At 40.0% G+C, this 24,086-nt stretch overlaps 1 protein-coding gene across 4 annotated transcripts in view; it reads right to left on the reverse strand.

Annotated features, from left to right (window-relative positions):
- sez6a (seizure related 6 homolog a) overlaps positions 1 to 19,553 on the reverse strand; it is a 55,053-nt gene extending 35,500 nt beyond the window's left edge. For 3 of the 4 annotated variants that reach the window (XR_013329826.1, XM_077740977.1, XM_077740974.1), the window contains exon 1: positions 19,143 to 19,553. Coding sequence is in view for 3 of the 4 variants with exons in the window: in XM_077740977.1 (XP_077597103.1) it covers positions 19,143 to 19,215 (73 nt within the window). In the remaining variant the exon portion in view is untranslated. The remainder of the gene's footprint in view (positions 1 to 19,142) is intronic. The other variant, XM_077740975.1, reaches the window with a different exon arrangement.
- Positions 19,554 to 24,086: the final 4,533 nt, after the last annotated feature.

Genomic DNA, 24,086 nt, shown 5'->3' on the forward strand with positions numbered 1-24,086 from the left:
ATTCCAAGTGAGACCGAAGCACGGTTACTTTATCTTGGGCGTCGAATGGTCATGTTTCAATGCCACTGAATTGTAATAAATTAAGCAAATCCGTTCTGACAGAGCGGCGCTACGATCACTCGGTAGAGAAAGAAACATAGTGAGTAGAGCTTACACACACATACACCGTTACACAAAATTAAGGTGTTTGACTTTTGATTGTATTTCAATCTGTAAAAGAGAAGACTTAGTTTACTTTTGCTGCTGTTTAAAGAAGCCAAGTATGTATAAAATGTTTGTTTAAAGACTATGATTTGAATCAAAACAAAGTCAGTTGATTTTTTGTGTGTGTCCGTGTATTAAACAAATGCTTACGCAAGCAAAGCCAATCGTAAAAATGTGTACTTTTGGTGTTAATCTGATGTGGGGGAAGGAAATCCTCGTCATGGCGCTTCAGGGTTAAGCGCTCTGTAGCGCCCTGTAAAATACAACTCTGCTCTAATCTTTTAAATCTTGAAATATACCAGCTCAGGGTACAAGGGGGGAAAAGATTGCAAGGGCTACACAACGGGAAATGACGTCACTACTCCAATCATGTTTCATTGTTGATTTTTGGTTTGTTTTTTTGTGTGTGAAAAGCCTTTTACATTTGGTCACTAGATATTTCTTTGGCAGTCAAACATGAATTCATGTGATTACAATGACCATTTTAATCCTCTCTTGGCGTTCGCTATTCCACGCATTGGCAACGAGTACTACACATTTTGAATTACCCCCAATATTGGTGCGTACTACATAATTAGCCAGGGTTTATATTTCATCACAAATGATTTGCTAGTCAGGTGTGTAACCAAGCTTGAAGGGACTCACAATTTGTGCGTTAAATACTTCAAAATGTCACCTGTCGTCGAGAGCGTTTTCCCTCGACTGCTGTTACGTGTTGCCGTGTTTTTGTCGTGAGAGTAGGCGGAGGGCCAGAGGGGGGTCTCGGGTAAGCAAAGCAAAGCGTCGGAGCTGACGGCCGTGCCAACAACAACTCTGAAAAGGACGGTGACCTTTCCAAACAGATGTTCGCAGAGGTTATGTACAAAGTCATGTCTATTCAGCCTGCAAAGCTACAGCCAAATAATGCCCGGTTTATCCTTTTCACTCAGGAATCTAAAGGGTGAACAAATAATGGAGCTGGTTATTACGCAGTGCTCGGACGTTTGGTCCCCGGTCAAATGGTGACACAGAGTTTACTGTTGAAACCAGCTCTCAAAATTATATTCAGGAAAGAGAGAGTTTAATATCTAAGAGAGAAAGTTTAATATGTACTGTTGAAAACAGTAGATATTTAGATAGTAAATACTAATGAATATAGTTTTGAGAGCTGGTTTCAACAGTACTTAGATATTAAACAGTACTTAGATATTAAACAGTACTTAGATATTAAACAGTACTTAGATATTAAACAGTATTTAGATTTTAAACAGTACTTAGATATTAAAAAGTCTCTCATGAATATAATTTTGAGAGCTGGTTTCAACAGTAATTAGATATTAAACCGTACTCCTCACAATGACCAGGTTTAACAATGCTGTACAAATCAAACAGATCACCTAGTAACAAAATACTAACTCATTACGTTTCAATGACCGCAGTTATCATTTCCGGTGATATTCCTTGAACTACTTTAATCTAGTTTCCTCATGTCCAGCTCTATGTTACACATTATCGCAGTTCAGACCTTCACACCGACACATTTGCTCTTTTCTCTGAGCCCTAGGCTGTTTTGACACAAATATGTCTCCTTTAATAACAAGATTGACAACCAATGATGTCACATGATAATGTTGAAGCTTTGAATGAGACCAGCATTCACATAAATTAAGCACCTTGCCACATAAGTCGAGATATATTTTCTTAAGTGTGATAGACGTATTTCTTTTGGCATTTTTCCTAAACCAAGTGTTCACTGAAGCATCGTTAAATTCTCCAGCGCGCTCATTAGGCAGCAACATCGGTAACGGCTAACTTTACGGGTCAAGAACTACACACAAGACTTTTTGCTCTTTCCCAAATAATTCAAGTATTTTTTATCCAAAAGCATTCATTTTTTTGCCCTTTTTGTCACACCGTACAAGAACATACTACAGCGGGCGGCAGCCGTGACCTGCCCCCGCTTATCAGACGCCATTTTGTCACCACGTGAAGTCCAATACCACCTTTCACCGGTAAAACAATTTATCTCTCCGGTCACGGTGCCGTTACGGTAGGGGAAAATAACGGAGGAGATGATTTCCGTATAATGTTACAAAGAGCGGCAAAGGCATTGTTTACGGCTCCCAAAAGGTCATCTGGGCATAAACAAAAATGGAGTGCTGACGGAGAGCTCCCGGCTAATAAAACTACCAGAAGAGGTGATTTAGGAAAATCCAATGGCCTGAACTAACATCTCATATCATTTAGAAGACAATCCTTTTGCAAAAGATTCATAAATGTTTATCAATTTGGGAAGATATTTTTGAGTTGTCTACTGAAATCTATTCATTTTGATCAATAATTACTTAAAATATTTTCATAGTATTAACAAAACTATTCTTCACTACTACTTATTTATTACGATGACTACTTATTAATTATGTATGTTTTTTGTGATTATTTGTGTACTTCCCTACCTATTTATATCGTTGACTACTAATTATTTAAAGATTATTTATTTATTAGCAAGCCTTATTAGTTAGTTTTATAATTTAGTGATGATTTATTTGTTGTTATTGTGCATTTTATAGTGAGGCTTTAAATCTCATTAATACAATAATATTAATCTCTCTTATCATATAATGACAAAAAAGCAGGCAATTAAAAACTACAATTCAATTTAGTTCAATATAAAAAAATATGCAATTAAGGTTGGCAAACCTTAAATATAGGATCTTTCCAGAATGAATAAATCCATCAAAAAGTGCTGTTTACAGACAAGAGAGACAAGGATAGATTGATGGAGGTCACCCATAGGTCTCTCCAGTATTACTTGGGAAAGAAATAAAAAGTGTGAATAAATAAACTAGAGTCGGTCGGTCGGTCGGGCAGTACCTTTGCATACTGCTGATGCCGCAGCAAGATATGCCTTGCTTTTTCCTTCTGTCTGTGATTGAATGCAATTGTCAAGATATGAGCGGCGGAGTCATAAAATGCCAGCGTGCCGGCGAGGCAATCTCAGACAGGCATATTTGTCTTTGGGGGGAAAAAAAAACAAAAAATGACTTCACATCGTCGCCTTATGAATCACGGTATGACTTCGGGTTTGCACACAACAAATTTCATATTCTAACTTTTTAATAGTGATATGGATGACTTGGTATTATTTTCCATAAAAACAGAAATACATGTACATCTATGTGTATGTATATATGTGCTTATATATTTGTATGTGTATTTATATAGGTGCTTATATATGTATGTGTATGTATATTTATGCTTATACATATGTATGTGTATGTATATGTCTATATATGTTTTTAAGCTACACGCTTATTTATTTATATGTCATTTATATATTTATTCATGTATTTATTCATCAACTTACTTATTACCTATCTATTTATGTCTAAAATGTCTTTTTTGTGACTGTTTTCTCACCCTCTTGCTACTGTGACAACAAAATTTCCCAAATACGGGATCAATAATGTTAAAACAGTCTAAACAGCATTCATTTTTGGGTCAGTTTTGTCCTTTGACTTTATCAATGTGAGCTTCAAATTTGCAGGAGTCTTCAAAGTTTTCACTCTTCAGAAGTGTCATTGATTAAAAACCAGGACAAAAGCAATGAGTGACAGTCGGGCCGACAGCGTGTGATGTTTGGAGGAGACGCCAAGAGAAACTCCGGCCATCCGGCAGAATTTTAATTACTGCACGCGGCAGCACTTCTCGCAGACTAATCTCCTCCGCAGTAGGATTTATGGCCACTACTGATGCTGACAAAGTGATCGCTGGAGGACAGATAAAACATGACAAAATAAAGCATGTAACGGGATAGGGTTAACACTTCTTCCCGTTGCTAAGCTTCTTTTAATGCTTATTACACTAAACGCAATTGCTTATCTGCATATTGTTTACAATATAAAATGACTGGGAGATGTTTTATCTTGGGTAGAAATACCTTTTCCCCCCCTGGCAATTCTGTAAATGGATTCTGGGAGATAAATGTGTGTTTTTTTTTTTATCTGGGAAGAAGTCCACGCCAGGTAGTTGCATGGAAAGCATTTGTAAAGGAGGAAAGGCTGCAGGTTTAATCGCAGTTAAAGTGGTGACAAATTCCACACGGCGTGCGGAACGCGGGGAACGACTTTGCAGGGAAGGTGTTTTTACGCGTAACTTTGGAAACTGGCTGGCAATATAATGGAACGTAATGTTCTTGGACGCCAAAAGCCTGTGACAATAATCGTGCCACTTGGCCACTGAAGCGGAGGCCACCGAGCTTCATATCCTGTCACAAGTGGTCACATACCCGTTGCAAGGGATACGTCAACCTCCATTTTGGTTCTGCGGATTCAATTTAGAAGTTTTGGTATTTCTGCCAGGTGCTACAATAAAAAAAGACCCAAATAAAAAGCCCATTATGTTACAGTCTGCATGTAATAATAGAAAAACGTGATATTTTAGGAGAAGACAGGCTTGCATCTAAAAATACATATTGATCTTATCGCTAAATATGACAGTACGGACTTGTTACCAAACAATCTAGTATTATCATTCTAAATCCTCAAAGCAAACGACATACTAGATACATCTTGTAAGCATCTTTTTTCAAACAAAAACATCTTTCTTAAAGTGACTTTCCTGCATTGTAAAAGGTCACGTCATTTGAACAACAAGATCCAAAAGCATACACATGGGATGCCGGACTGATAGATTCCCAACCGCTGCGTAATTTCCAAGAGCCACAGGCAGGACATCCGCCTCAACCCTGTTTTTACTTCTTGACATTTCTATTATTGAAAGGCAGCGCAGACTGTAGGGAAGGCCTGCCTGCCTGCCTGCTTCTGCCGCCAAACAATATCCGTTCACACTTAATCCTAGCCACATTTCACCGGCCATCTTTTCTCTCTCTTTCCCGGACACACACACACACTAAACTATACTATTTGATTTCTAATCCATTTTGTATTGGATTACCACACTGCGCCCGCTGCAAAATGTTGTTCTCGTCAGTAGTCATCATGCATTGCGTTTTTATTTATTTTTTCTTGCTGCTAAATGGATTAAAAAGGTCACTTGGCTTAAGGGCGCAAAGAGGCTATCGTGAGAAAATCTACTTGGGGAAAAACTTTAAGCAAATCTTTCTTCTTTTAGATGATCAAGGACATTAATTGAATTGCAGTAGAGTTAGCCCCGCCTCTAAGTAAATCACAGTCAGAAGCAGTCAGCTTGGCTTTTTAATTTCACACTCCAAAGTCAATTTCACAGCTCCCAATTCTGATATGTTTACATGCAAAGTATATCATCTCTGTTATTAGCTACACTCACAATAAGCAACTGTTAAGGGTGAGAGAAAACATTTCTATTCTTTTGTGTTGTTTTTTATGGGCTCCTTATTTTAGATAAAACGATGATAGTCCAGATATTATTGGTTGGCGCTAAACGGAGATTAAATTGGATTATATTTCGAGGAATTTTGGTTCTTTAGAGGAAGCAGGATGGGTTGAAATTCCTAGCGAATGATTTTTGCTGAAAGATGCGTGCTATTTCTGGCTCCAGGAAGGCTAGCTGCCACTTTAACAAATGGGAAGGAGCGAGATCATTGCACGAAAAATGGGAGCGGAATGATGAAAATAAAAGAGCGGCGCCCGTCTTTTGGCAGCTTTGCCTAAAAATAGCAAGAACAACATCTGTTCACAAATCTTGGCAAATAAACAACTACATTAATCCAATACAGACTCATTGTATGTGACAGCCAGAAAATGTGGATGAATATTATTTGTATTTTTGGGGAAGAAAGCTTTCTAAATGCCATTCCATTAATCATGCTATACACTCATAAGCACTTGGTCTTCTACTTCAATTTTACAATAAGAGACGGGACTGAAAATCAGACCAATAAAATTGAATTATTGTATTATTTCTTTCAATCCTGTCTTTTGGAACCATAAAACCACTTTTTCGAATAAACGCCATACTTCAATCTCTTCTAAACTCAACTTAAAATCTCTTGTTTTCCATCCATGCCACGAGCATCTGCTATTTTCTAACATGACGAAAAATAATAATAATTATACCTCCGAGTATTGACCAGCTGCACAGGGAGCCTCAATTTATCGACACAATGCTTTTCAGGCTTGTTTGGTCCATGACATTTTTTTCACAAATAGCTCGCCTTCGCCGTATGTTACTCAGCGAGAAAGCGGGCCGTCAAAACGCCAGCCTCAACCCAACCGACTCTTCCCAAGGGGAGACCCCCCTCTGTAGAAGCCATCTGTAAAGCCCAGGCAAGGTTATCCATTATAGTCGCTGCAGCTCTCATTTTAAGCTTCGCGTGCAGACACTTCGGGGGTGACGTGAACATCTTTACATGGACGTAGCGGTAACGAGAGCCCTTGAAAGTTGCCTCGTGGCACAAAAAAACGTCCCTGGGGGTGCCGTGTCGCTCGCCCTGTCGAAAATTTGGCCTTGTTTCGTGCCCTTGTTCCAATATGTGGCAGTTAGTCGCTATATTTAAGCAGAATAAAGCAGATTAGGACTAGGCCACCATGCAGTAATCCTATCTTCAGGCATTTTCCAGACAATGGGGTTGGAGGTTTTCCATTGAAGCGTATCACCCCGAACAACCCGCGATATTGCTTATTTTGCCGTCATTATTTTCATCTCAGATGGGGGATTTAATAGCCTTGCTTACTTTGGTGCTGCCAGGTAAATTGATGCATGCACAGCCCACGTTTATTTTCATCCTGCAGGCAAATGTCGGAAGGGGAGTCCCAATTACACGGGATCCTTTAATTTGCTTGAGGGCTGTCTAACTATTCCTCGGGAAATGAACATTACGGGTTGGTTTCTATCAGTTTGAGACTAACTTGGAGACAAGCTTTGCCCTCCTAAGCAAATACGCCGACATCAAACAGTCGAGTCTACCTTTGACGCCCTGCTGAGAAAAGTAACATTTTTTTTCTTCCCCAGACAAGGAACTCATGGAAAGTCTTCAAGGGTTGTTATGTTTTATGATTGCTCTGCTAGGATTTCACCATGCGTAGAGGACAAGCCTGAGTTGCCGTGCCAAGCGCTTACATAAACTAACTCTATGCTAATGTGTTTATTCTCCCCAAAATGTCTGCACTGTGTCCATTTTTCTAGACTGATGAGAAGGGTGCCGTCATTTAGAAAATGCATTGCGTGGGGATATGGCTTTATGGACACCATTGATGGGGATAGCCTTGGAATGGACATTAATGGCTGTCTATGGTGCTGAAATGTGATCATTGGATTCATTTAAGGGTGAGTTAAGATGGGAGGAAATTTGGCCTTGAAAAATCTTGGAAGAAAATGTAATTTGGGGATTTTTGGGTGCATAATTGCATTGCGGTTTATTAATCACAAGCAACGGGGTTGCAAATCCGGACTTGATTTCTCTCAGGACGAAAGGCTTAAATACTTAAAAAATACTATTTTATGAACTAATGGTAGTGAGACATTCAATCAAGGCTAAAATATATTATTAACATGTTCCAAATATGCAAAAAATGGATGGCATGATCAGTTTGACGTCTATTCCCGTCAATGGCAGCCACTTGTAAGGTTAAAATAACATAAAAAAAGAAGAGCCATCTTTATAAAGCCTCTTTTTCAATATAAACCCAAGCCAAAACCTCATACTGAAGTGCACTTGCTACAACAAGATAAGACATGGTGGCTACGCATGAATTGATACATCCCAATCAAAAAGACCCCTCTGGACGACAGGTGATAATTCAGTCCCACCGTAAATAAATCTTCACCCCGAGCAGCGGCCCGACGGACTCCGGAGAGAACGTGCGACGTGTGTCACTTTGATGGAGGGCGTCCGGTAATAGAGCGCCAGCGTTTGAAGAAGGCCTCCGGGTCACATGTCTGCGAGCCCTGCCCTTTGAATAAAGCCGACCTCGCCGGTCTAGGCCGCCCCGGCTCGCCGATTCTTACAGGTACGGCTAATCAGAGGTAGCGGCGGCGTGCCCGTGCGGCGAGCGCTGAATAAAACATGAAGCAAAATACAAAAAAATACAATCAAGTCTGTGGCTGGCGCTCCCAACACTCGGGCGGCGTGTCCTCATACTAATGACAAGCCTAAAAGAAGGCAGAGGTCAAGCCTTTCTCATAATCAAAGTGTTTTTATTCATGACATGTCTATTAATTAGTTGGGAATAGTCAGCACTCTGCGCTGTGGAGAATTTAAATTGCTTGAAAAAGGATTTGCCCTTTCTCAGTCAAGCCAATGATTTCTTGGCGTGTTTTTACAAAAATGGGAGGGACAAAGAATTCGCTCTGGCGGGGGGTGAGGACAAAAAGACAGAGGAAGGAAGGGACAACCGTCTTTCTGTCCATCAGTCTATCTGACAAACCTCTCTCTCAACTGGTAACCAATCACAAATCACCTTACTAGAATTAGACCAGTAACAACAAACAATATTTTCCCTATTTCACATATCTTGTGCAAACTATACAACTTGCAATATCTGAGCATACAATAATAATTCAGCCCCTCTGGCAAAAGTCCGAATACATCACCTGATAGAGAAAAATACATGCATTTTGCAAAAATATTTATGCAGTATGAATGAAAGCGAGCAGAGGTCAACTGTATATTTTAGTTTTGTATTTTAGAGAGCTGGGGAACACCTGATTATATTCATTTGGCCATTTATTTTTCTCTTTTAAGTTGACCCTGAGTATCCAAGCTATGTAAAACTTAAAAACCTGCAGTCGCTGAGCACTTGGAAACAAAACTGTGACCGAACTACAACTATTTGTGCAAGATTTGCTATTTCATACCGTTTTAATGCAACCTAATGTTGACACTTACTAACTTTTTTTAAACTTTGAGTCCCTAAGCTTTAATGCATCATTTGAGAGGGATTAAAATCTAATTTTATGACATACCTATTTCAAAATAAACAACAAAAAAGAGTTTGCTCCACCCACTTGCCAGCAAAAGCCATGGAGGATGCACTGAAACATTCTTTCATTAACAAATAATTTGCCCAAACAAATTGCTACAACACACATAGCATGGCAAAAATGCAAAGCTGCAAATAACAGAGCAAAAAAACATACTTACAGTTGAAGATGAAGCAGATGAAGGCATTAGAATCCAAAAAAACAAAGAGTGCAAAGCAAACAATCTGACCAGGACAAAAACATTGCAAAGGCTGGGGTTAACGAGGCAATGAGGAACAGGTTGATGATGTCACGAGAGGGCGGATTGCAACAAGTCAACACAGTCACAATGAAAAGTCACATAAACAGCTCAAAAACCAAGAATAATCCCCCCAAAATGCCCCAAAATGAACAAAAAAGGGTTGAATATTCCAACAAAACACTAAACAATGCCGCAAAATGAACAAAGTGGTGTCTAGATGACTATAGAAGGGGAAAATAGAGATGAAATATTGACACTTGTCAATGTGTAATCTACATTGATATTATAGTCACGCTACGTAGATGACGAAAGAGGCGACTAATTGTTTGCTAAATCTCATTTCATACTCCCAATGTGAAATCAGGCAGGCACGCCGAGTAACATGCAACAATGGCCTGGCTGGCTGCGTAACACCAAATTATCTTTCCCCAGGCTTAATTATTCATTAGGCAAACATAATTAATTTAAGACGCTTCTCTCAGAAGGAAGGTTTAAAAAAAATAAAAAGGCCAAGAAGGACAACGTTATTCTTAATGATTAACAGAACAAAGTAAAGAGACAAACTAGTGTCATGGTCTGAAACTTTCAATCTAATATTATTTCAGTTGTTACCAACAATTTTGTGAGTCCCTAAAAAAGTATTATTTATCTCAATATATGTTTTTAAATGGAGATAACTTAATATAGGGTTGATTCAGATAATTAAGAAGACCTTGATTTCCTAGTATGTACTTGTATAGTCCAATTAAAAAGACCTCTAACTGTGTTTTAAAGGGTATTTTTTTAAATATGCACACAATATGGACGGCACTTGATCAGCTGCCATAAAATGTACCCCAAAAAAAGAAGACTAATTGCAGAGAGTGAGCACACAGATAGCAACCTTGCCCCCTCCCCTTGATGTTTCCCTGGATCCCTTCAGGACAGCAAGGAAAGCATCACGAAAGCATCTCAGTGAGACGGAGTGTCTTTGATGTGTCTCGGATGCTGAGCTTTTCAGATGCACGACAGGGTTTGTCTTGGCTAACAATTCCACCAGGAGTCTCTCCCTCACAACCAACCCAGAGCGAACATTGGAAAAAAGTGCCGCTTGAGATCCATTTGCGCTAATGACAGCGCTGGATCTGAGGCTTGACCCTTTTTCATCTTTCTTCCATTTGTTCCACTCATTTCCAAACAAGCCAACTGCTGTTCCTTCTCGTCGTCCCTCCTGACGTGGCTTTTGTCACAATGTTTTGGTGGATTTAATCCACATGGTTCGCTTTTAATCTCACAAACAATCCATGCACATGTCAAGAAATAAATCCCTAATATAGTCTCAGTCTGCAAAAGGTCCCCCACCTTGTTGACTCCCTGTTTATGGCTCCATTTTTTTTACCTAGGTCTACAATGTCTTCTGTGTCTGTGCTTTCCCAAATTACTGCTGAAATAAAGTTATAATCTCATAATATCCTCTGATAAAACTATTAAAGAGACAAACAAACTATTTCTAAGCAGCAAAAAAATGTTTGCACTGTCACAGACAACGAGACAAACACTTTTGTCTATCCTATTTGAGTCCAATCGAGCCATAATTCACTCCATCCAATCCCAGCCAAAATAATTGGACTTCCAGTGTTGTTAATGTCATCCAATGAGAAGATAGAAGTTTATCTAGTGGAAACTTTTGGTGGAGATCATGTATTAATTAAATAGGAAATGTTTTCCAACATAGTGGAAGCATATAGATGACCAATTTTGATGATATTTCACCGTATAAATATTTTCTCACAGCTCTATCGTCATAGGCGGTGAATGAGTCAAATTGCAGGATATAAAAAATAAAATAAAAATGGTGTCTCTCCCCGCTGGCTGTGCACAAGGTTTGGTCACTATGTTAGACGTGAACGGGCTGGACGTGAGCCAGGGCCGGTCCCCGTAGCCTCTCAGGCGAAGCAGCTTTGTCAAACTCAGTTAGCCGCCTCGGAGGGGGAAACACCTTCCTTTGGCAGTCATTCTCCAACTTTTCACATGCTGCCTCTGCTTTAAGCACCTCATCAATCCGCATGGCAACAAAGGTAAACAGCCTCACTCACACTTTACAGATAGCTCTTTGCTTTTCTTGGTGTTGTTGTTGTTTTAACACCATGCAAGTGTGAAGCACGTGGATCTCTCAAGACACACTGTGCTTCATTTACACAAGGTAATTGCCCCGGAGCCATGAGGTGTACAAAAATATTCCTCCATCTTGCTACTAAGACCTTGAGATGAATACTATTTGACAGAGTCCGTCATAAATACAAAGCAAGTCTTGACTTGTGGAAATAAAAGTGCCCAAGTTAAACGCCTTGCATGAAAACAATACAACATTTGTCGAAACAACCCGACAAAGTACGTCTTTCTTCTGACAAACGAGTCGATAGCTTTTGAGAGCAGATGAAAGATCGGGCGGCGTGGTACGAACGCAGGCGGGCTGCCACAAATCTGAGGCGGTGTCAGATATCCCGAGGTGTCTACTTCTACTGACGCCGAAGCCAGCGATAGGAACGCCAACAGAGGACGTGAATGTCATGGCGTCCACTCAGTCACGACCGCTATCGGCTGCCTCAAACGCCACGGAGATGGCGAGAAACAAAAAAAAGGGTGGCGGCCAAGACCGTGCGACAACGCTGGCTAGCATTAACAAGCAATGCTTTTGATAAAATGAGTTATCTATGGAACGTGATCAGCCTTCCTATTGCTCCTTTCATTCTTTTTCTTTAGGGGTGTCCTTGTACACACACACACACACACATTTATACTAGAATACAAAGCTGGACTTTTTGGCTTGCTGTCGCTATGACAACAACTCACGGTGAATATCAACCCATGATGCAATGGTGCCGCGTTAGGCGTAACTATCTTTGAAAATGTAGGATTTATTGCATGGTGTGAACATATGGTGCATAAAATCTAAATTAAACGGTTTGGAGTGACTAATTTGACCTTGAATTTGACCTGTTGACCTTTATTTGTGGAAACAGCAAAACAGATTCGGCTTGATGATTTAATGAGCTCGACAAATGCAGTCAACAAGTGACCCAGAGGAGCAAAAAAAATAAGATTGTAGTCTGTAAAAAGCAAAGAAAATTTGCTTTCAAATGATTTTTAATTAAATCTGCCTTTTATGTCAAGGTTGTGCACTTTTATTCAACATTTTGTGTGTGTGTTTCTCATTTCTGCAGGAAGAAATAATGCATCATCACACAAAGCCTTTAGTAAATGAGGTCAAAAAGGGTATATTATGTTCCATTTTTCATCATAATTTAGATGTTTTTCGTCAATGAATAAACAAGTTAACTTCCCTGTCTTCCTATCCCTCTCAAAACATCCTCAAAAATATATTTTAATCAATTTTGACCCAAATAAATAAAAAAAAAAGATATAACATCAATGGTGGTCAATGAGTGACAACATTGGCTTTTGGGTTTATTTTGCCCCTTCCCTTCTGAGTTGAACTGTTATGCCTCCATTTAAAGTGTGACCTTTAAAGTTTGCTGTTAAAAGAATCACAAGAGGGAGTATTATATTAACATAAAACATTTGTCCTCTTCTCAGTTTGGCGCGCCCGTGCTGCGTGAAAGGCCGCCGCGTCCTTGGCAAGAATCCGCCCTTACTGTCACAATCCTTTCATATCTTTGCATTTCTAATTCACATATAAACCCAAACACACACAAAACACACACACACACACACATAAAATGAAGCTTCATGAAGCGAATAAACACGGTGCGCTCATCTTGGCAAAGCGCTCAGCCATGTTGAGCCACTGATGGCTGGGTCAAATAAATCAAATGGGAAATGTTATAATAGAAAGAGTGCCTATTAAACTTTACCTTTTTTTCAGATGGACTGAAGGCATAAGGGAAAAAAAATGAGACTCCATTCGACATTTGAATTGAGAATGCTGCACAGCAAATATTGCCACAATTGAAAAAATATATAAAAGGATAGTAATTGTAACGATATTTGAGAAATCGGAGTACATGGTATTGAAATATTCCTAGTGAGCCATACTGTGAATTTAAAAGTCAAAATACATACATGTAAACAAGTGTCTTTTCCATTTTTTTTTGTAATTCCACCACTTTTAAAGTGGAAAAAAATGAATATTTTCAAAATATTCTTATACTGTTGCCAATCAAATGAGAGGATGCATTCCAGAAGAGTCTACTGCAAAAAATATGACAATTAAAGCAGTTCTAGATAGAATATCTCAGTTGTGTCACCAGCTGTTTCCATATCTCACAGGTTAGCAAAGAGCCACATGTGTCTCCCAAGCCATAGGTTCCCTAGCCCTGATTTAAAGCAAAGCTTGGAGGAGGATGATGGATAAGGCGAAGATAGCTAATGAGGTCGGCGCTTTTTATCCGTAGAAACGATTCCGTCATGATGATGAACACACACAATGGATTTGTGTTTTGGTCCACCTGCGTTGCAGCTGTTCTCTTGCTTAGTAAGCCACTCTACGTTGCTCTTCAAAAGGCATCTTGCTGCTCTCACAGATGCAAAGCAGGACAAAGAGACACACTGCTTTTCATCACGCCAAGAGGCTCACTCGCTCTCACAACTGACAGACAGAGCCACAATCGCCACAGCGGGCCACAGTGTTCGTGTTCGATATTATTCCACGGGGGTACTAGGGTCGATGTTGGACCCTTTAAATGATCAAAAAAAGGCAGGCTAGGACCTTATTTCTTCTGACCAAAAAGAGAGATTGCAGTCTAACCAAGACTAGGCTGAATATTGAATTGAAATGGATTGTAGAGTGACAGTGGTTTGCTTCACAATAAACCTTGAATCCTATTCTATGAAAAAGAAGAAAATATTTCAACTCACTTCAACCTGATTGCCTCTAAAAAGCAGCAGTTTTCATATTGTGAGCACACGCTAACTTATTGGAATATTACCATGTACAAATAGAAAAAGAAAACATTCCTTATGAAAGAGATTGTGGCTGCAAAAATATCTTTTTAAAAGCATATTTGGACGCCCTGTTGTCATTCTACCAAATCACAATAAATCAGATTTTTATCCACCCGCCTTTGCATTGGTTCTGGGTTTGATTCCCTCTCATTGCGAGCCAGAGGGATTGTCCATCTGTCTTTTTTCCCTACGGCTGACTGACGACCAATCAATAAGAAAAAGACTTGACATGAAAAGTTTCCTGGCACTTTCCCTTCTTTCTGCTTGTCTTCACTCTTTAGCGATAACGTTCCCTTTCCTAATCTTTCCACCACATTGTTATCTCCCCCCCCCCCGCCACTTATAATATGTTTACCCATCCCCATGAATTCAATGACATCATTTGGGAGGGGGGAAATGACTGCGGGGGTGGCACCGTCCGGCCTCCAGAGGTCAGAACGGGCCGTGAATACTAAAAAGAAAAAGGCATTACGCGGCCTATTACCTGCCGTTTTTTTCGCACGGCGTCGAGCCACCTCGGCCGCCGCCCCAGATGAAATGCTTTCTAGATGGAATCTGGCATTGAGACCAGGGGAAAGAGCGCGGACGCCGTCCACGAGCTTAATCGCTTTGGAGAGCACGCCCATCCAGATTACTGAGGGTGCTCGGTCCTGAGGATGGAGACCATCGATCGGGCGTGGGGGGTCAAAGGTCGAGTGGGTAGAATGGAGGGATGGTGACAATGTGATGGCTTGGTTTAGAGCTCTTGGGAATTTTTGACAGATTCTATTCAATGCTACTAGTCTTGGATGGGATTTGATGTCCAAGAGTTAGAGAGTTGAGGGATAAAAAATACAGCTATGTTACAATACTGGATCGTCTTTATATTTACACAAGTTGTGTTGAAAAGAGAGGACCAGGGACAGAGACAGAAGAAAGTTGGAGGAAATCACGTCAAGTGAGCTCAATCAATATTTCTTACATGAATAAACAAAAAAAACAGTGTTTATTTACATGGGTGAAATAAACTCTGCAGGGCAAAAAGGGCATTAAAGTCAATAAAATGAAAATCATGAGTGGCCTATTGTTCATACAAGTTCATTTAACACAACCAAGTTATATTTCCAGTCTTATTTTGTGTTGCACAATGGATTTGCAAAACAAAATGAATAAATAAGCATCTTAATGTGGGAAATTTAGGAGGGGAAAAAGCTATTTTTTTGTATTTCCCAGGCATCAAATCGAGATAAAATCAGCCTTTTACGACCACTAAATTTGTCACAAATCGGAAATATGTCTCAGTCCGAATACAGAGAAAGGAAAACAATCAAAGCAGATGTTTGACTTGACATGTTTCTTCAATTTCCACATTTTGGAGATGTTGGAAATGTGCTCCTCATTCAACTCATTCAACACTGCACATAAAGAAGATCTCCCCCCACGCACCATTTCTCCAGAGATTGAGCGCTGTGAAATGACTTTACAGGTGTGTGTGTGTGTGTGTGTGTGGCACTCTTTTCCAGCAGCCTCCACATCCTCGGAATAATCTTTGTCTTTTTTTCCCTTCCTTCCAAAAGAACGTTCCCCTACTTTTGAAGGAAAGGATCCACGCGGCGGCGAGGACTGGAATTAGGATGCACGCCACAAATTCAGGCCGAGCCAGAGAGAGGCAGGCATTTGCACATGAAGAGATGAAAATGAATCGCATTCAGACGACTTCGAGGCGAGCTCCACCTTCGGAGGCGGCCAAAAAAAAGACGGGGGAGGGCGTCGAGGGGCGCCGCCATTCAATGCACCATGGAATGGGTGTTCTTTCTACCATAATCGCTTCTCATTCGCCAGTGACGCAGCTTGGTAAAATTCAACTAATTATGACAGCACACAGATGCTGAATAGCCCTTGATGAACTTAATCGCCTGCAATCCAACAAGCAGGTGTTGCATGATTTCTATTACCTCCCCTCAAATTACAGGCGCCTTACAACTATTTATCTCAAGGGGAGGGGAAATTGTCTTCTCGCTGTATAACTTTTCAACCCGGGAAAAAAAGATAGCTCTTCAAGTATGAGAATGTGAAGATGGATGTCGTGTAGGCCCAAAGAAATGTGATTTTTAGGGAGAAAATGAGTACAATTGCTCTTAAAGTTAGGTGAAGTTGGACAAAAAAATGTCTGCAAGTAAAAGGGTGAATGAAAAGATATCTATTGAGCACCAAGAATTGACTATATTATATGAAAACATGTATTGTAAAGAATTGAAACCAAAAATAAGGCAAAAATCCTATCATAAGCATAATATTTGACATATTCCAAGCTAAATTAAAGTTTAAAAACACTCAAATAAAGCCAAGCAAGCCATTTTTTAACATTAAAAGACAAATTTGAACTTAAATTGAACTTAAAGTTAAATACAACTAACTGAAACATACGTGGATAGCTACAATTTTGGGTTCCACTACTAAAGGGTGCCAAGTATCACAATAAACTTCAACTTAGTACTACTATTTTGAGAATAACTTATTCAATTGGCTGCCATTAAATGAAAAAGTAAAGGAAAGTAAGGTAAGGTAAGCAATGGTCAATTTTCTAATGTCTTCTCCGCTATGAGGAAACTTAGGAAGTTATTATTAGCTTGTGAAAGATGTATACAAGGCTCCATCCAGGAGACATTTGTCCTACCTTGAGCGGGATGTGAGCGAGAGCCCCATCCCACCCCCATAACTCATTTAATGAGCTTTAGGATACATAAAACAGGCGTCCCTCTCTCTCTGACTCCCAGCACGCCGCTGATCATTGTTAACTGAAAATGATAATGAGCACCCATAAAGATTCCACTGAATGTCATTCAACTTTATAAAACTGCAAAAGTGGCTCTTAACGGCAGGAAAAAGAAAAGAAAGAAGGCATTACGGCGGTAGAGGTTTTCCTCGATGGGATATTGTCAATATGGAGGATTTTAGACTTTCATTTTTAATTTACCAAAATAAACGCATGTCGTCAAAATATTTTCGGTCATTGTAAAAAGATATTCGTCATTGATAATTTGATCCATTTCTTTAGCATTTCTTAACATAGATGAAGGTGTAGCTTTGATGAAATTGACATGCAACCCAATTTACGTGAGCTTGTTTGTGTTTGCAACTTGACAGGTGTTCCACTTTTTCACATGCCAAAATTAAAATCAATTAATAAATAAAAGACCACTCGTCTTCCCATAGCCCCAAAAGCAATCCTGTCAGTGCTTTGGAAGGAAAATATCATTCAGTATTAATAGGAATAATGCGAGGCAGACGCTAAGCAAGCAGATGTCACACTTTGCAAAAACTTTGCCACTCATTATTCATGTCTTCTGCATGTAATGTTGTCAGAGTGCTCGTTAAATTAGATTATAAAGCAACTAGGAATCTAAAAATTATAAAGTAATGTCATGTTAAACAAAAAACAAGCCATATATAACAAAAAAACTTCACCAAGGTATCCAATCATCTTCAAATCAAGCAAATTTCATGAGAATTCCATGAAAAATAGTTGTAATCTCATCATTTTAACAGAGTTGAAACACAGACTAAAACCTGAAGAGCAGAAGAATTGAGCCCAATTTTAGCTTCTTAAAACAGCAATGCCTCAATGATTAAAAATTAAAGCACAAGCCTTGCACTTTTTGCAGACTAAGCAGTAAAATCCACTAATGGAAGAAGCTGTAAATTCATATTTGTGCTCTAAAAATAGTTGCCTGCTGGATTTGTCTTCTCCCTCGAGTTTTACATACTGAAGCAAAGCCAGCAGGTGTGTTCTCCTGGTGGAAAACATTTCAAATTATTTCCACATCTTCCTTCTACAACCCGTAGCCTGCTCGGGAATTAGCGCTTACTCAATCCAACATTTGATAATTAGAAAATGGCTGCCAAGGGCAAAGGCGCAGAGTGTGTTTTTTTCTTCAAATATCTCATGTTAGGAACTCTAGAAGAAGCATTTCTGTCCCACCTGATAGATAATCAATGCTAAGTGGATTGGACACTTGATACTGCAAATATTGTTGCAACTGGAATCATGTTTTTTGAAAGTTAGAGTTGAGAAAAAGCCTTAAAATGCAAAAGTAATTAAGCAGAAGCCAATGCGCACCACTCAACTGTGTCAGACCAAACAGCTTGGTCAATAATCTTCAGCAATTCCTGTGGATTAGAGTCTTATTACTGGACACCGTCTGTCACACAGACCTCAGCGGTCGAATAAATTACTTCTTTTTTTTCTCTCTTTAAATAAAAATCCAATCAAGTCTCAAACCCAAACCTCATGTGGAGTTAATCCCATTGCACAATATCATGTTACTGTCAATTAAGTGGAACGTGTCGGTACGTTGTGCATTATTAAAGACATCTCGGCATGATTTGATGGGCAGGAAATAACTGTGCATTTCAGCCTATAGCGTTAAATGTGAAGATCAATGTGATTTGGAATACTCTGCTGGCATTGCAATGCAATGATGGGGTGGATTTTCTTCATTTGTTGCACTCCTAGGGAAGGAGTTTATCATCTTTAACAGTCTATGGGTTTGTTTTGTGATGATGCATGAGTACTTTCAAAGAATACTAGTAATTATGGAACATTTCTATTAAATATGCTGCACTCTAATCAATTTATAGCTATAAATTAGGTTGTTGGAATAGGATATTAGTGTAAAATGTGTACAGTTGCTACATTTTCCTCATAATCCATGAAGTTTTGAGGTTAGAATACAGTTTTAGTGACCCTCTAAAGTGTAATTTATGGTTAAATAGGATGGGAGAAACTCGAACCCTGCCATCCCCAGAAAAAAAGGGGCTTTGTTTAGTTTGCCACCCCAACAACCGAAACAAAGTACACGCAAGTTATTACCTCTTCCGTGGCCGCTGAGCACGGCAGCCGCGAGAAGCCAAGGCAGCAACATGCAATCTCGTCGGCAATTCATCTCTCCTTAAATGGAGGTCGCACCGCTACCCCCTAAAAAAGAAAAAAACACCAAAAAATCTCGTCCTGCCGTTTCGGGAGCGGCGAAAAACAGCGGCGAAGGGGGCAAAGCGTCCGTCAAATAAAAAAGGCAAAGTTGCATCCGTGGTGCTTTTCTGTCGCTTACACTTGGTTTATAATTCGTAGATAATAACACCGTGGTCCCGGTTTCGCTCGGTCGGTTGCTCGGTCGGTGGATAAGCGGATTGTGGAGCCGAGAGAAGGACGGCAACACGCTGGACGGAGAGAAAGAAGAGCAGCCCGGCGAGTCGACTCGTCAGCACCAAGGACAGCGCTTACTCCTAGCGTTGGGAAACGGAACAACTTTTTTTGGGGGGGACGAAGGGAGGAGGAGGAGGAGAGAGGGTCGACGAGCTATCGTCTCATTTCATTTCTCACAGGCAACCCACACCAAAAATTGTAATACATCACTGCACGATTTAACTCGTTTGACGGTGATAGACGTCCAATTAGTTTGAATTGAGTGGATTGGATGCCTCTTGCTGCCTTATAAATACTTATAAATACTTTGAAATATCCTTTCCCGGCTTTGTGCGGGTAATTAATGATTGGCAGAAGGAATGCTGGGGGCTCTTGTGCAAGCTACGTATACATTTTACAGGGAATATATTTTGATAATACAAGAGAGCTGGATGTTTTTCCAGCGGCCAGTCTGGCTTTAAAGCACCCCCAAGCTCGTCACATCGATTGGACTGGAGGTCCGCTGAACTCATGACTTCGATTAGATCTCCGAGAAGTCATTAACAAAGCACTTGACGTGTTTCTAAACCCCGTGCTCTCCGTTTGCATCATACCTAGCTTCACTCTTGTCCGATAAGAACATGAACATGATGTCTACGCTCTTCTTATTGGGGGAAATATTCAGTGAGAAAGCTAAACATGACCCTGAAGGCCGTTGACCTTTGACCTGGAAGTCAAGCAGGCGCAGTCGACCATTGATTCTTTCCAAAAATCAATATGAACAACAGTGCGTGACATTATTTATCAAATGCTATTTGTGAGATCGAGAAATTATCGGACAGCATTCACCACGATGCTATTTCAACACAATTGAATGTAAGGTCTTAATTAGAGTTGAGTGTATTTGAATGTAATGCAAATTCCTATTGAAATATGCTTGTCACGCTTGGCAGGGATGTGCAATTGTGCTCCATCACATGAATGGCTCTTTCTAATTTGGCTCCTTTTGAGCTAAAATGCCACTTAAATCCCAACAGCTCACCTGATATGACAGTGGCACTTACTCAAGTGTCCAATCTTCGGCGTTTGTTACAACTCGGGTGCGACGTCGATTGCGGGGAAGGACTCGGGGACTTGGAATGGAGCACTCTAAAAAATACAAAAAAAATATTCTTAAGGTAGGAATCTTTAGAAAATAACAAGTATACACAGCTGGTTAGAAGAGGAAGGGAAGCCTGGAGAGACACAAGAGTTGAAAAGCAAACAAACCAACAAAAAAGCCCAACTAGAACAGCAATGACTCATCCTGTAACAACTCAAAACTGAAACATTTCAACATTAATCAAAACAAACCTTACCAGGTGAATAACATTGTGCTTTATGGGCAGACACGACTCCTCCAACCATATTTTGTTTTGATACCCGAGCAGTACTTCACCTGCACTGTAAAAAATAAAAAAATAAAAGCAAATTAGCAGACAAGAACAGAGAGGGAGGGCAAAGAGAGGAATAAAAGCACCAGAGGAAACTTATTGAAGATACCAAAATAGTATTTTCAAGCAGATGCCATTTTTTAAAAATAGACTTCTCTTTTATAACAAATCACGAATCAAGTAGATGAGTAAAAGGAACACCTGCTTTCTGCAGAATTTTCCATCCTACTTCAAGTTGATGGATGTACCTTCTTATTTTTTGGTGTGACTTCTCCTCAATTCCAGCCAAAAGTCATATACCGACCTTCTCAAATGGAACACATTGAGCAGCTCTAAGGTCGACTTGACAACCAGATGGTCACGGGAAGAGCTTTCATTTTCCTAATGGGCGGAGGTGGGCGGGTTTTTGAGGTTAAGCAGTTAATGAAAAGCAAAGGCTTGAAATCTAAAATGACCAATGTCCCAAGGTAATGAGGCAGACACTGCGGCAGTGAGCCTGAACAAGCATTAAGGTAATTTTATATGGCAAGATTATGTAAAAACATCTAATGATTCTGATTAAGTAGCGAAGAACTGACTGATTATTACACGCTCGGCTAACAAATACACCGACGACCGACTCGGGGGCCGTGGCGGCCATGTTGGGATGGACTACTGGCGTGCATTCTTGCCAAATGATATCAATGTGGAACACGCCATTGGACGCGGCGAATCACCGCCTACGGTAATGTCATAGCATCGAGGGCTACTCGTGGCATGTTAGCGTCAAAATATAGTGTTGACATGTCTTTATAGGCCCCACACTCAAAGTAATACCATAGAAGAAGAAGTAGAAAATGTCTTTTAATCTAAATGATGGCGTTTCAAAGTCCAAAGTCAACTAATTGTCGTTGTCCAGGTAATAATAAGACAAAAAAAATCGTTATATTTTGGGCTGTAGTGATGAATCAAGGAAAAAATGTCTTGAGGCAGGATTCATATACAGTTCAAGTGTTTTATTTATGTAATTCATATATACTGTCGAGGAGAAGCAGACTCGTCCAAAAAAATATTTATATCAATAAAATATGACTTCAGCAAAGTGGATTCATTCTGCTGACTCTGCTGAATTTTTTTACCTACTCTCAAACTAGAGAATAACTCAGCCTTTCCTTTATTTAATCGAAAATATCGAAATATGGGACAATAGGAACATAATTAAACTTGAATTTTGTATTTTTTGGACGTCCCGAGGATGGATTATGACTGGACAATATGACAAAAATAGAGTGAAAGGGGGTCATCATAAAAGCTACTCAGATAAACATAACTATAGAATATAGCTTTGTCCATTGTTGGAATATAATAATAGCCCAAATGTGTTATTTTGGTGGCTCTTTGCACAGGGGGATGCTCCGCCTCATCACTCATGCGTGCAAAGGCCTCATAAATATTGTTTGTGCAAATGTGCAAATTGGCAATACAGTATGCTTTGCCCGAGTAAAAAGAAGAAAAAAAATCCATGTTTACTGATGAGAATCTAAAATAACTCTTTAATCAAATGCTGTTCATCCAGAATTTCTTATCTGGGCGTACGTTTTCCGTTTCTTTAACGAGTGAGCGAGCGAGCGCCTTTCCACTCTGATGTCAAATGTCTCTTTCCACTTTATGAAGTGATTAGATCACGCGGGAAGTGCTTGTTGGGAAACGCACCATCTGCCGCATCATTGTTCAAATTCAAAATAACATTAAATGATGATTTCATTATAATGCTTTTTTTCGCTCGTGTATGAGGCGCCGCTTGACCTTTGACCTCAAAGCTTTTATATCAGCTCGCCGGCTTTTGGAATAAACATACATTAAAGTACCAATAATAAAATAGAGGACAACTGACTACATCAGACATGCGCAAACTACGGCCCGTCCAAATTATGTTCATATAATCCCTCTCTCTTTTTTAAATTACAAAGAACCATTTTCAGATAATTATTGCCTAAAGAAAACAACATAGGGCCATTTTTTATAGGCTTCCACAATTGCCCCAGAAATGGATGAGAAGCGACCTGTATCTGACCTAAATTCAAGTTTGCTGACCACCACGAAAACACTGGGTCATCATTTCTTCAAAAGTATCGCATTCTCGTAATATTTGCGATACACAACCAAGAAACAGAGACGCCCCGAGCCCTTTGACGGAAGCTTGGACATGTTGTCCCACAGTGGGACTCGGGCATCAGCATTCAAGCTGGCCTCCTTCTCCTTGACCTTCTCTTTTCATTAGTCAGAGCGCGTGTCCCGCCCGCCCGCCCGCGCGCCTCGCAGCTCGCTGGCTGGCTGGCTGATAGCGCACTGCTCCAAGGCCGCATTTATCATGATGAGAAAGCACTCTCAGGCAAACAGCCCGGCCGCCGTCTCAAGGCTAACGGAAGCAATGGCCGACAAGTGACGACTCCCACAAAAGTCTGTGAAGCCACAGTCACAAGTTGTCGATTTGCGCCACCAAAGAAGTTGACAATTCTCGATTTAGTCTAAAATTTTCGCCAAATACCGTCTCCCAAACCCTAACCAGGACGGAAATCGCCATAAATGGCGTTCAGCGGCCTAAACAACCCCCCAAAACACAGGCATTCTCACTACTACCCTACTAGTGATTAGCATTCTATCTGCCAGTCTCCTAATGAGACACATTAATTCCCCCTCTGTTGTTTCCCTTTTGTGCAAGGCTGTTCAATTCAAATTCTATGCGAGAAAGCCACACTTACATTAAAGAACATTTGACTGGAAGGAAATTAAAAGCTCACAAGGCAACACGACACGGCTTGAAATTTCTTTCCGCCCTTGCAACATTCTTAAGATTGACGGATTGAAGCGTTGCAATAGCAATTTCTATAGTAGGCTTTTCAACATGTCAGCCTTGTACTGTAGGCTTGCATTTCTACACGCCGCGTTCTATTCATGCCACTCAACTATCTTGGAGTTGTATTTTTTATTTTTTTTGCTGCTATATTTCTGCACTTCAACCTGCAAACAGATTCTCTACAGACTTTCTTTGATCAGATGGTAAGATTTTTCAAAGAGTAGCAAGAAGAGGATAGAACAATTGGTCTTGTTTGCTGGATGACAATTTCTAAGCCAAAATAATGAATCCATGCTTGAGTGAGCAGAATAAAACAAGAATTGTCTTAGAAAGAGAGTGTGTGGAAGCATCCATGTCTCCTTC

This window comes from Stigmatopora nigra, chromosome 19 (genome assembly GCF_051989575.1).
Source record: "Stigmatopora nigra isolate UIUO_SnigA chromosome 19, RoL_Snig_1.1, whole genome shotgun sequence".
Lineage (NCBI taxonomy): Eukaryota > Metazoa > Chordata > Actinopteri > Syngnathiformes > Syngnathidae > Stigmatopora > Stigmatopora nigra.